At 45.4% G+C, this 14,390-nt stretch overlaps 1 protein-coding gene across 2 annotated transcripts in view; it reads right to left on the bottom strand.

Moving 5' to 3' along the window:
* Positions 1–14,390, bottom strand: part of Gls (glutaminase) — a 62,824-nt gene that overhangs the window by 4,651 nt on the left and 43,783 nt on the right. For both annotated transcript variants that reach the window (XM_085684102.2, XM_085684106.2), the window contains 3 exons: positions 1,058–1,119; positions 289–365; positions 136–199 (listed from right to left, as the gene is read on the bottom strand). In XM_085684102.2, the coding sequence (XP_085540228.1) occupies positions 136–199; positions 289–365; positions 1,058–1,119 (203 nt within the window). The remainder of the gene's footprint in view (positions 1–135; positions 200–288; positions 366–1,057; positions 1,120–14,390) is intronic.

Below are 14,390 nucleotides of genomic sequence, written 5' to 3'. Positions count from 1 at the left end.
GATGTCACACAGCAAGCCAGGGTTTGCAGGACAGCACAGACGTGAAAGATTCACACGGAACTGTCACTCGACATGGCAATCCCGTGTATTCAGACTGTGTTATCAATCACACCAGAAGGCCATGCAGATACTCACCTGTCCTTGGGGAAGGGGTTCACTTTGCAAGCTTCCAGCAAAAACTTAACCACTTCCACATGACCTACAGCCCCCAACACACAAAAGGAGATTTTAGTTTGGAGAAGAATTGAAGTCTGTAAAAACCGTAGCAGCAAGCGGTCCGCGCATTACCCTCGGCGGCAGCCACGTGGAGGGCCGTTCTGGAGTCGTAGTCCCGCTGCTCCATGTCCATGGCCGACAGGGCAAACCTGAAAGTCCGGAACAGCCGTTCAGTACAGGAGGTCAGGTTAACCCGGTGGTAACAGTTACTCCATCTGTTCAGGCCAGGCCGCACATTCAGATCCCACGCTCTCCCAGCTCCACTAATGGTACCCAGCTCAGCCCGCACAAATGGTGAACACGTGGGTGAATGCCATGTGACCGCTCCTCCTCAGCTACTTTCAAGTGAGATGCCCACTAGCTGCCGCTCCCAGAACTAAGCTTCATCCCATCATGATGCCAACCCAGGAGCAGCCCCCAAGAGGCAAAAGCGCCCACAGTAAAGCTGGGTGTTTCCAGCAGGGCTCCCCTTCTTTGCCTACACTGCCTGGAGTTACCCGTGCTGCTAAGGCTTTAAAACAGCATGGAAATCAACTTAGCTCCGAAAGGGAACTCGCGCTCGGTATTCAGTGGCCCACGGCCTTTCTAATCCTGGTAACATGCGACACCGATCACCTGCGTCCTGCCTCACCAGAGATCCATTACAGCGAACCACCAGCCCCAGAGAGCTGGGCTTCTATGGAAGGACAAGAAGCAGGTCCGAGACACCGGAAGTGGGGGGCCGGTCTAAGTGGAAGTGGGGTACTTTGTATCTTATTTGGTGACTTGTATTACAAGTATGAGTGAGACCTTAAGACCTTCCAACACCTAAAGCCACGGCGCATCCACCCAGCGAGCATACCTCCGGAGGGCAGACACATCTCCAGTATACGCAGCGAACAGAAGGTTTATTACCGACTTTACCTGCGAACAAAGAAGAGACAGGCATTTGCGGGAGAAGGCAAACACGGCCGCTGCCACGTAGTTCCGTGGGCTTTGAACTTCAGCTGTGCTGGTCAATATTATCTCGGGTGCATACCTAAAGAACACACACGGACTTTTCTTTTACCAGGACTGTGGAAAAGTCTAGAACGCTGACACAGACTGACGCTCCTAGCACTGCCATCTGCAGTTAGAACGGCCTGGAAAACCTCACACAGCATGTCTCGCTGCTGCGAATCCGTGTGCACATGGGTAAAGGACGCATCGCATGCTGAAACCACTCAGGCTACATAAATGTGTCATCCCCGGCAGCATTACTGTCCCCACTGGTTACCGACTGCTTGGCAAATCGGAGACAGAAGCAGGTTCGTGTCACCGTAAACTTGAGAACAAGGCTGCTCCTCACTGAGAGTCATGACGGGTGCCCAGATGCTGGATGTAAACTGGGGTGTGCTCAGAACGCAAGACACTGCCTGAAGGTTAAGCCCTGCTAGAGAGGGCTCTAAGGTTTGAGGTGCATCTACTCTCGATACTTACCTGCTTGTTTTTACAGTTAAATGGAAGAGGCTAGTGATCCTGAGACCACCCAGTTATGTCCTGCCTCCATTCAGACTGTCTCTCCCTGTTTATTAAAAACCAGATACTACTAATCATACACTACCACGTTTACATCCCCCATCATACTCTGCCACATTTACACCCCCATCATACTCTGCCATGTTTCACATTTATGTCCTGATCATACTCTGCCACGTTAACGCCCCAGTCATATTCTGCCGTGTTTACAGCCCCATCATACTCTGCCACGTTAATACCCCAATCATACTCTGCCGTGTTTACACCCCATCATACTCTGCCACGTTAATACCCCAATCACACTCTGCCGTGTTTACACCCCATCATACTCTGCCACGTTAATACACCAATCATACTCTGCCGTGTTTACACCCCATCATACTCTGCCATGTTTACACCCCCATAATACTGTGCCACATTTATACCCTGATCATAATCTGCCATGTCTACATCCTGATCACACTCTACCATGTTTACCCCATGATCATACTCCGCCACGTTTACACCCTGATCATACAGTGGCATGTTTTTACACTCTCATCATACTCTGCCACATTTACACTCTCATCATACTGACATGTTTACACCCTGATCATACTCTGTCACATTAATACCCCAATCATATTCTGCCATGTTTATACCCCCATTATACTCTGCCACGTTTACACCCTGATCACACTCTGCCACGTTTACACCTGATCATACACTGCCATGTTTTTATACCCTGATCACACTCTGCCACGTTTACACCCTGATCACACTCTGCCACGTTTACACCTGATCATACACTGCCATGTTTTTATACCTTGATCACACTCTGCCACGTTTACACCCTGATCACACTCTGCCACGTTTACACCTGATCATACACTGCCATGTTTTTATACCCTGATCACACTCTGCCACGTTTACACCCTGATCACACTCTGCCACGTTTACACCTGATCATACACTGCCATGTTTTTATACCTTGATCACACTCTGTCATGTTTACACCCTGATCATACTCTGCCACGTTTACACCCTGTAGCAACAGCCTGCATTCTGCTGACTCAACTGAACAGGTCTCAGTGGTAGACACATTAGTCTATCTGGGACACATAGCAGGCCAGTTCCCCGCAAACAAAGACACAAACAACCCTGGAACTGTTTCCCTCCAGACGTGAAACCTGACGTTGCCTTCACTCGACAGCCTGGGGAACTTGAAAGCCGACTGCTGAACATTGCTGAAGTCATGTAACTTAGTATTTAAAGTGGACCCTAAAAACTAGCCCAAACATTCTTCATGAAAACAAAGGCCAGATGGCTGGATATTTCTTAAATCATTAAATTCCCTTGTTGGAGATTCATGGGCGTATGGGACTCTGCAGAGTCCAGAGGTGTAGGACCCTGTCCAGCTACGAGAGTGACACATCGCCGCTTACTAGCTCCCACCCCCAAAGTCCTCCATGCCTACTGCATCAGCCCACAAGCTCCCCCTCTGCCACCAGGCACTGCTGCTCCGGAGCCAGTGGGGGGAGGGGCTTTCCCCATGAAGATTCTGAAAGTATGTAACGATTACTCCTCCTGGGTATTTGTTTGGCTTCCAGGAAAAGTGGTAGAAAACGGGTCCCATTAGTCTCTTGGTAACTGATGGTTCTGCTGAGTTATGAGTCACCACTCATGAACGCGGTGCTTGTCACGTTCAGAAGAAGGCGTAAGTCATTGGAACGAGTTGGAGACCGTTGTTGAGTCACACCACAAGATGCCCTGAACCAAGGGTCCTCTGCAGGAGCCATCTCTCCAGCCCAGGACCAGCTCCATCCCCAGCTCCCCTCTGCTGCAAGCTGAACAATTCTTAAGACTACTGTTTCCCACTGTCTGCACCCACTCAGTTTCTCTTTCATTAGCTTCTTTTGTACTTTCAGCAGGCAAAGGCCAGGGTGAAGAACCCCACCGACGACCCTGAAACAGCAGACAGGAATGACTCCATTGGCCATATCAAGGCCATCTCCACAGCTCCCTCAGTCTTACTCAAAACACCAACTTCTCTTCCCTTCAGTTCCTGCCTCAGACCACAGTACTGTTAACTGAGTGTTTCTTCACGGGCCCACGCAGGCAGTTTTCTGGCTCTGCTGCTAGGGTCTTTGCTCCTAGCGTCTTTATTTCCCTCCTGCGCCGGCTCCCTTATGTCCGCCATCATACACACAAAAACCCTTCACTCGGTATTTGGCCCTACAGTTTTTCCCTTTCAGTCAGTCTTTTCTGAATACGTTTTTGACTCCCCTGAGAATCACCCTCACATTCTGTTACCAGGATTCCCCAAGTTCCCGTGCCTTCCCTCTCTCACGACACTGCAGCGCCCTGAACGCCCTTCTCTTGACTGCTATGCCCACTCTCCACGGCCTTGTCGTCCTTTAGAGGCCCTCACTATCCTGTCTATAGCACTGTCTCCCTCAGATGCGTTCACAGGTTCTTCTAGTCAGAATGACTTCCCCATCTAGACCTTTAAGCTCAAAAGTCCCAATTCTAACTCTATCATTCATTATAAATTATACCTAATTTCTAACTCATTGACTCCACCTGACTGTCCAGCTGACATTTCACATTCAAAATCAGAGTCAGGCCTGAGTCCTGGGTCCGCCTGCTGACTGACCAGCGCCAAGATATAAAACAGGCATGTCACCTTCACGTCCGAATAGATCTTGGTTTGTGCTGCTTTCCTCTCCTCCAGGATCTCCTAGCCCAGCATGACACAGATTCAGGTCTTGTTCATTCTAAATCCCTGATGCTGATGGTCCACAACTGAGAGTTGATGCTCCACAGGGAGGGCTGACTGAAGCTAAAGAGGGTAGCCAGCACCAGCCCCTTTCACCCAAGTGCCCCTGCTGAAGTGGGGGAGGCTCCTTTACCCGGGGGAACTGAGAGCGTCTGCCACACACTCCCCAAGTCTGTGCTTACCATCCGTACCCAGATTACCCCTCTAACACCGCTGCTCTCGGCCTACCTAGGCCACAGCCTTACCTCAGGAGGACAGCAACGGCCTGGCCTACCTCTTCCCGCTAACTCCTACCGCAGGACACCAGAACGGCAGTGCATTCGTCACCTCCACCTTACCTACCAACTTCCACTCTGCCAGGGCATGCGGGACTCAAAGGTTCCATCCCCTGGTGACGCTGCATGCCAGCTGCATGCCATTCTCTATGAACTCCTACCTGACGGCTTTGCCCCACCAGGAAGTTTTTGCTCATTATGCAGTCAAAGCCTCCACTTCTCCCAGGAACGTTTCCCACAGTGAGGAGACCCTTTTGCAATACCCAGGTCACCTCCTGAGGACTCAGCCTGTCTTCCCTTCACTCCTCACCCCCCCCCCTTCATTTTCCTTCCCAGGGGAACTATTATTACCTGACCCCCAACTTTTTTTTAATCATCTTTGTTCCATTACATATAAACTCCATATGAGCAGAAGCCTCATTTTCTTTCCTGTGACCTGAGTCCCTCGTGTATCCTAAAGTGGCCCTCAGTACTAACTAAATGAATACTCTCCTGCCAAGCATCTAACATTCGCTGTTACCACTGCCTGGAGCCTAGAAGCATTAGTCCGGCACTCAAGGTTCTTCAGTCTTGCTAATCCGTTTTTCCCTCTCAATTTCAACACAACAAAGCTGTCTCACTCACAAGGCCCTTGTTCCCGCTCCTGCTTGTGTTGGGCGGCTCTGTTCTCACACTGAAGCCATTCAGACTCCTGCCTGCCTGCACCGCGTGTACCAGGACCCATGGGGAGATGTGTTTCCCTACAACCTGAACACAGTCTGCTCCTCAGTCACAGGGCGTGGGCTCTGAGTACCAGCCCCCCATCCATTTCTCAATGAGATGTCACTGGTGCCCCACTGGAAACACACTAATCCACTATGTGCCTGTTTGTCCCCTTACGGCACTGTCACATAAGACTCTATGGTGTATTTCCTTTTAACCCCAGATTCTGGTGTACATAGCAATATTGTCTTACGCACGTCCTTAATGGCTACCTTTTCTAAGTAGTAAAAGTCCTCATGTGTCTTAGTTACTGTACACATTAACTACATGCCTTTGTCCTGGGGTGGGCTTGCTTGTCCTCAGTGCTGGGGCCTGAACTCAGGGCCTTGAACTCTTGAGGAAGGTGTTCTGCAAGCCCTTGACTTTTAAGATCCCAAATTTAGAGCAAGCATCTTTGAAGATAATTTCTGTGCCTTGACTAAAAGAAGGGCCGAAAGGCACGTTCTTATAAGGCTTGGGACAGGCTTGCCTCACAATATAATTAGCCTATTTGAGGTTCACTGACAGGTGATCCTCAAGTATGTTTCAGTTCAGATAAATACAAATTGAAATTAAATGAGAAAGCAATGAGAATATACAGCAATTCTGTGGTAAACAGGAGGGACGCCAGCTCGCCTTAACAGTACCTAATCGTGGAAGTTTATTATTCTCATTAAAACAAAAGGCCTGAATTTGGCCCAAATCAGTAAAAAAGGTTTGCTCACAAAGCGTCTCTCAGACAGAAGGCACTAGAAGGTATCACGTGTCTGGGTAACACGTAACAATAAATCACAAATGCCTCAGTTTTAGAGTCCCTACCGGAAGCCCTGGCTGGCTCTGAACTCGCATCCTCCCATTCAGCCTGTGGGCTCCTGGGATTACAGGGACGTGCCATCTACACCCTACGCCACCTAGGTTTCGTTTATGTAATTCATGGAATGAGGTTGGGTAGAAATAAGCAGCTTCAAAGACAAAAGAGGGGCATTATTTACTCGGGGACAGCCCTTTTCCTACGCGGTTCAGTTAAACTGAAACCCTACAGAAGGGCCATGGTGAGGAAGCTGAAGGGAAGGCCTCCTGCGATGCTCTAATCTCAGCGGCCGGCCAGGTCAACCCTGAGGACATGGCCATGCTAACGCTCAGAGGCTCTTCCCAACCTCCCTCTCCTCTGACACCAGAGGTCCAGAAAACAGTGAGTTGCTTCACAGTGACTGCCAGAGGATTCCTTAGTAACGTAAACACAGAGCAAACAGGGCAGGAGCAGGAACATCTGTAAATCCAGGGCTCTGACGTTGAGTGCGTCCCTCCCCACAGTGAAAACCCCTTTAGGACCTGTAGGCACCAAAAGCTCACAAATTCAAGGCTGAGTTCCCGTGTTGTGCACGCTTTCCAGTGCAATTTTCCTTATCTCGTTTTTATCAGAATTTGCCAGAACCAGACCTTAGTTTATTTGTACAAAGTCACAGCAGTGGTAGAAAAATGTTGCAGTTCACTTGAGTTCACCTGACTCTGGCATCCTGGGCAGGCCCGGGCTTACTTTTCCTGCCATAGCTGTGCGCATGCGTGCATGCGTGTGTGTTTTCCTAAGCTTTCGACCTAAAATATGACAGAAAGCCTAACATTCCAACGCCGTCAACTTGTTCTTTTGAATTCTAGAAGGTTCAGTTGTGACTTCTGTTTCTCCAATACCCTGCTAATTGCGCTGTCAGTAATAATTATTGAATGGATCCTGCTGAGTTTAAGCAGTGGGTAAATTAGGATAAATTCAACATTTACGGTTATTTTGGGATCCCTGACAGGCCAGATTAAAATATGTAGATTGCTACGTTTTATTTATTAAATGCCACAAAGACGAAGAGCCTTGGCTTGAGGTCACAGGACACAATCAGTGACTGGGTCCAGATCGGGCATCTGTATTCTCAATTCTATACTTGACCAGGACACAGAACTCGAGACACCTTAAATTCTTAGCCGAAGACGAGAAGGACACCGAACAAGTTAGTTCTAACTCCTAATGGACCTCTGCTAGCCTGTCACCAGCTGGAAACTGTGGGCTCTTGATTCTTCTTCCTCGGCTGGTCTCTACATAAGACCCAGTTGTTAGACGGCTCTAATGAAAACCTTAAACAGGTGACTGACTACAAGGCTGTCCTGTCTGACCGGCCTGTTCTCCGTTTCTGCTCCCTGCAGTATCTGTTGCATGGAATGGATACTTCGCCTGCTAAATAAACCATCGTGACTGCAGATCCTATTTTGTTTTAAAAGTCTCCCTCAAAAAATTCTCAGTAACGTGTAATCGAGAAGACTTGCTTTAAAATGACTGCCAGCTAAAACAAAAAGTTGCGATTGTATCATTACAAAAAATAAAAGCACAAAGCATCTCCTCTCCTTGGCTGAGTCAAAGGCTCTGAGCATCAAACGAAAATGCTTTCTTGGACTTGTCATCAAAACCCGTTTTTCTCTCAGAGTAAAACACCCACCTCTTAGAGTGTGGCTAAAGGAACATTCTTAAGTTGCCAATATGTGGAAACCAAATGCCTTGCCAACGGAGGTAGAAAAATAAAACCTGTGTGGTGTTTGTGAACGAACATGTCTGTCACTTCTGAGCCACTGGACTATCAGGAGGGAGGGAGGTAGAAAGAACAGTGTCACGGGTGCTTGTGCAGTTAGGTGGGCTGAGCGAGAGGCCGTCTGCTCCTAGGCTTTCCAGGGATTGGCGTGGACAGAGCTATTCTTGTGCTATATACCAACAGAGTTAATGCAGACTGACCTGCTGGGTCAGATCAGGGGATTACACACAATCCGCATAGGATGACTGATGTAGCCATTTCATGGTCACAGAATCATTTTCCCTGCCACACACACAGGAAGTTCTCCTATGGTAATTTCAGTAGAGTAAACAAAGTCAACTTTTACTCTAAAAGACAGAGTTCCTGCTCTACAGAAATTTAAACATGGCAGCCCCAGACTGTCCTCTACCCTTCATTTAGCTCAACAACAAACTGCTAAGCAAACCATCAGTAATGTGGAATCTAAGTCTTGCTAAAAAGTGACTTCCCAGTAAATGAAAAACAAAAAGGGACTAAGATTATGTCATTTAAAAAAAAAAAAAGAGCACTTCCTCTCCTTGGCTGAATCAAAAGCTTTAAGTATTGCTACCGACAGCAAGGCATTTAAGTGACAGGCTGGGCTGGTATCAGAGACAAGTGGCCCAGGAGTCTGCCTGAAGCCAAGCACCTCAATCAGCCCAAGAGATCTCCAAGCAAACGCTGCAATGCCAAGACGCTGTGATAGGAAGTCAGAGATCCCAATTTTTATTAATGTCAATCCATTTTTTTTTAATGACGTGAAAACAGGGGAAGAATCCAATTTGATAGCGAGTGTAAAGAAGCTGAAGCGTGTATCTTTGTTCTCTGCATGTAATTCCCTAACAAGTGAAGTCTGAGTTTTGGGGTTAATTCGAGTACAAAACACTGGCAACAATCGCTTCGTATCTCGGTGGATTGGATCCTACGCCTCTGCTAATGCCAGAGACGGCCTCGGAGACGCAGTGCGCTCAGGAGCATCCTGCTCTGGTCTGGGTTATGGGGACAAAGAGGACTAGGTGGCTCTGGTAGCAGTTTCCATTCACTCTGGGCTTCTCCACACACACGACTGTAAGGCTTCAGGAAGACGGGCAAAATGGATGTTAGAGGTCTAGGAAGGTGTGGGCTCATTTTCCGGGTTGCAGGTGTATGCATCACTTAACCATCCTATCTGGATGGAGGGGGGAGGACCTTGGACTTCCCACAGGGCAGGGAACTCTGTTCTTAGGACTGGAGAGGGAGGGGGAGGGGGAGTAAAGGGAGTGAAAGAGAAATGGGAGGAGGGGAGGTGGAAATCTTTAATAAATAAATAAATAAATAAATATTTTTAAAAGAAAATGAGCCCATCATCAAAAGAGTCAAAAAAATTTTTTTTTCAAGAGTCAACTTTAAAAAAAAAAGGAACTGGTTAGCAAACACAGGTTACTTCAGAAAAAACACAATCACAGCTACTCAAACCCAAGGATGGCTACGAAGACTGTCTTGGGTAAACTATAACAATAAATACAGGCAAGGTTCTGAAAAAGGGATGGGGCTCTATTCATTCTGAGAAACCATGGCAGTGCTACAGGTAAATTAGGTCTTTCGTTCAGAATTGAACGGCCACTCCTTTGAGATGCCCACTGGCAAATGGCCATCCTAAGACACACTAACTGCCTTGACATTAGGGAAATATCCTAATTCTCACAGCTGCACAGTGACCAGTACCTGACTCTGCTTCACAGTCCTGGGAGTGTTCAATGTGTTGCATGGGTCCATGCAGAGGCGTGACAATGTGCGTTTTGGCGAGGCATCTTCCTGGTCTTTCTCATCACCACTCACATCACAATGTCAAGGACTTTGAATGTATAGGAAGCTTCTGGATAAAGGGATGTGTTTGCTGTCTGATGTGTGTGTATCCCACATTCTCCAACATCTTTCCTAAGACGCTGTCATCACTTGGCAACTATTCCTATTTAAGCATGTACCATGTTGTCCCCTGCCCCAGCCTTCGGAGTGCAGTGATGATGTAATTGCCCACCACGCTTAGCCTAGCATTGGATTCTTCTAAGAATGCTTTCATTCTGAAAGTACAGAGGTCGGACGTGACATACGATGTAATTTATAGACACAGTCCACTTCTAGTGCCAAGTTCTCCAGGTAAAATCACTCAGGGGCAGTGTACAATCTACAAGCATGCCAAGCATGTCTTCTGTGTGGGAAGAATCTCAAGTAGGTTCCAAAGCCAGCATGCTAAAGACCACTGTAAGACCCTTTGCTTCCCAATCTCTTGCGGTTGCTATCTGTCACAATCCAAATTCAAGGTACACTCCCAAGACAGTGAACCAGGCAGAAGACCATGGCTACCACCCTAGCTCCTGCTTTCTTCTCCAAATCTGAAACCTTGCAATCTACCTTACCTCTAAGCGCATGATTTATTTTCAATAGAAAGCATCCTCCCCATGGTTTCCAGGGAAAAAAGCTAACACAATTTGTAAACCCAACCAGGTCTACAATCTGCCTCTGCCTTTTTTTTTTTTTTGGTTTTGTTTTTGAGACAGGGTTTCTCTGTGTAGCTTTGGAGCCTGTCCTAGCACTTGCTCTGTAGATCAGACTGGCCTTGAACTCAGAGATCTGCCCGCCTCTGCCTCCCAAGTGCTGGGACTAAAGGTGTGTGTCATCACAACCCAGTAGATGTTATTTTGTTGTTGTTGTTTTTTCGAGACAGGGTTTCTCTATTTAATGGTCCTGGCTGGACTTGAACTCAGAGATCCACTTGCCTCTGCTTCCCGAGGGCTGGGATTGATTAAAAGTGCAGGACACCACCGCTGGCTCTGCCCCTGCCTTTCTTTCCCTACCGTGTGTTACTGGAGATGCTTCCCACATCACCACCTCTCTAGGGTCCACTCCAGCCTCTAGTTCTTGACAGCCTAATTTGCATTTCAAAGGCAGTTAACAATTCTTTGAAAACAGAAGGCAGTAGGCCGTGGGAGGTTACCCAGCAAGAATATAAAAAATGTCCACAGCATCTACTCTCATCATTTATGTGAAATGGCATCCTAACACCATGAGGGGGTAGAAGACACATGAACACAAAGTCTTCCTCTTAGTTCTTTACTGAGCGCAGCATTCCCACTGCCAGAAATGCTTTTCTGCAAATAAATACATTAATAAATAAATAAATAAATGATTTTCCCAAGCCACAAAGTGAAGAACTGTGTCAGATAATTTGCACCAGAGACAAACAAGTCTGGAATTTTGCTGCAGTCATTCGCAGACAAATAAAAAGGAGCGGCTTATTATTTTACATGTTCCGGGGAAAGCCAAAACCCAAAGACAACCAGCTGCTTCTGCCAACACCACTTTGAATCTCAACTACTTTGTGCATTTTTCAATCTTATATTTAACTCAAAAGGAACTTATTTTTAAACCAGTGGTGCAGCATTTATTTTTGGAGTCACACTCCTGCTACACAGACTTTTTCACAGGTTCCAGGGTAATAATTTTATTTTTAGAACTAGGGTATAATTACATAACATTCATTCCTAACCTGGCTGGCTTTAATTAGCTGCACTATTACTTAACAAAGAATACAATTAAGCCGTTTTAATAAATGTTGATGGTACAACCAACCTGCCTAGTAACTTGCAGTCCTATCATTGCTAATTATGCCTCTCCTTGAAAAGCCTGTGCAAACGAAATCACACTATCCAGCAGCCGGCCACACCAACGGCTGCGACAGCGCAGTAGGCTCTGAGAGAACACTTAGCAGCTGGGTGGGAGCTCCTACCAGGGAGCCTTCGAGATCACATTTAATATCATCCAATGATTCTCGGCAAATTCAAACGGCACACAAGAACAGAGTAAGTCATAGGATGTCCACGACTGACAAAGACTCAAATGATTTTCCTTTAACCACAAGAGAACCCTTCAGCTGTTTATAGAACACAAGTGTAATTATTATGTAATTCAGAGTCTCAAGTACATTGCAGGACAGAGAAGAGTTTCACTATGGGAGCGAAAATCACCAGAAACGTGATACAATAGCAAAGATGATTTCAGGTAAAAAGTTTTCCTTTCAAAAGCTAAGTCTTTGAAAATATGTAATTTTAATCGTCTATGGTATTAGAATTGAACGCATTTCAGCAACATAAGATCAGTACTTAAAACGCAGCAACACACCTACTTAAAATATTTACGATCAGTCATTTTCATTTTAAAAGCATTTTTCTATTAAGAAAAGTAAGAAATATCAAAATTTGTCAGCTCTATTTATATTAGACAGCAGGTTTTGAAATTTCTTCAAGTGTGACATTTTACAGTATCCACATTAGCAAACTATAGAATCTAGAGGAAAAAACCTTCCAAATACATTTAAATATCTTCCATTTGTAGAAAATATAAAATAATTTTTGAAATTGTACTGCAATCTGAAATGAAGCATGACTATATTTAAATACATGTTCATACACAGGTGTCCTTATCAGAGAACTGGGACTTAAGAGGGCGGACTGAGTGAAGTGCAGTCTAAGTAAACCTAAACTAAACTGGACTTCATGGTGTGCGGTAATTAGCTTTGTAGCTCCATTTCAGGTGGCTCTGGCTTCATTACACAGTGCATATGTAACATTCAACAGAAGGTGGCAGAGAACTGAGAGGGGGGAAAATCACATGTATTTCACCCTTCAACTTAAAGCCATTTAGTAAATAAATCAAGACTCTTAAAAAATAAACAATAGGGGCTGGAAAGATGGCTCAGTAGTTAAGAGCACCAACTGCTTTTCCAAGGGACCTGAGTTCAATTCCCAACATCCACATGGCAGCTCACAACTGTCTGTAACTCCAGTATCCAACACCCCCACACAGACATACATGCAGGCAAAATGCCAATGCACACAAAATAAAAACAAAATATTAATGAAGAATAAAGAAAATTCTCATAACTAAAATTTGCAGTGAACTGCAAATCAATCTATAAAGTGAACTGTTCAAAACGATAGTAGCATTAATTATTTTAAATGAATAATCCTTCTTTATAATAAGTGTTGGAAAGTGCATAAGGTCACACAAACCTAGAGGCAGGCATTCAGCCATTCCTGCTTTCCCTGCCTTGGACTTTCCAGACACGGTTCCTTACTCTCCTGGCAGACAGCACCGGCAGAAAATAGGAACAGCAACAAGAAAAACCCCAAGTCTTTAAAGTCAACATGAACAGATCTCGTTAAATGGGGAATGGCAAAAATTTTAGTTCTTTATGGCAAACCCTGGAGTATGATGATTCAATAAATCACCATAAAAGACTACATGGGGAGGACAGTTGTCATTTTCATAATTGGTAAATTTAAGTAGCTGAACCTGAGACGCACACACATGTACATGTGCACACACTCAACGTCAAGAGTTCTTTTGGGGGCTGGAGAGAGGGCTCAGCGGTTAAGAGCACTGACTCTTCTTCCAGAGGTCCTGAGTTCAATTCCCAGCAACCACGTGGTGGTTCAAAATCATCTATAATGAGATCTGGTGCCCTCTTCTCTGGGGTGCAGGTACACATGCAGGCAGAATACTGTATACATAATAAATAAATAATCTTTTTTTTTTTAAAAAAAGAGTTCTTTTGTAGGAATATGAACACTGTCCAACACATTTTCTCCTTTCATTGTGTTTTCAATGGGTTAAAAAAAGTATCGTTAGCTTAAATAAACATAAACCATTACACATTATCACACTGAACATACTGAAAGCTGTTAACTAGAACCAAAAGTTAATTTGAAACATCACATATTAATGCTAATTAATGCAAACAAGAGCACTTTCCTATTCAAAACTTTTAAAATATTATTTAGGGAATTCCTCTAAAACATGAGCACCCAAACAGAAAGAGTCCCAACAAGGAATGCATGCAGTGTACGAGCTTGGGATGACACTCGGAGCAGACTGACGAGAATGAACAAGAGCTCCTGAGAGTGGACTTCGGTATTACACAAGTTCTGCTCTGCTGAGAACAATTTTATCCTAAGCAAAGACTAAAACCACTTCATTGTTTTGGCAGTGGTTACCCCCTACTATTTGAACAACAAATAAAATTAGTTGCATTCTTCCTCAGCAGCAGAAAGAGCCTGCAAACAGAATAAAAGTGTTTCTGTTTTTTACTTTTATGTGATTGTGTGTGGGGGTGGGGGGTGTCAGCCAAGTCTTTCTTTAAATAATTCAAGTACAACCAATGGGAAAATTCCTCCCTACTATACAGCATTAAAAATAAAATCAGAAATGATTTTCTGGTATTTTTAGTTTCCTTTCTAGGCAATCTTCAGAACAGTCAATATCTGCACAAAAGATAAT

Source organism: Myodes glareolus, chromosome 27, assembly GCF_982192425.1.
Source record: "Myodes glareolus chromosome 27, mMyoGla1.1, whole genome shotgun sequence".
In the NCBI taxonomy this organism is placed as follows: Eukaryota; Metazoa; Chordata; class Mammalia; order Rodentia; family Cricetidae; genus Myodes; species Myodes glareolus.
The sequence above is the reverse complement of the archived record's forward strand: the minus strand, read 5'-3'. Positions and strand labels throughout refer to the sequence as shown.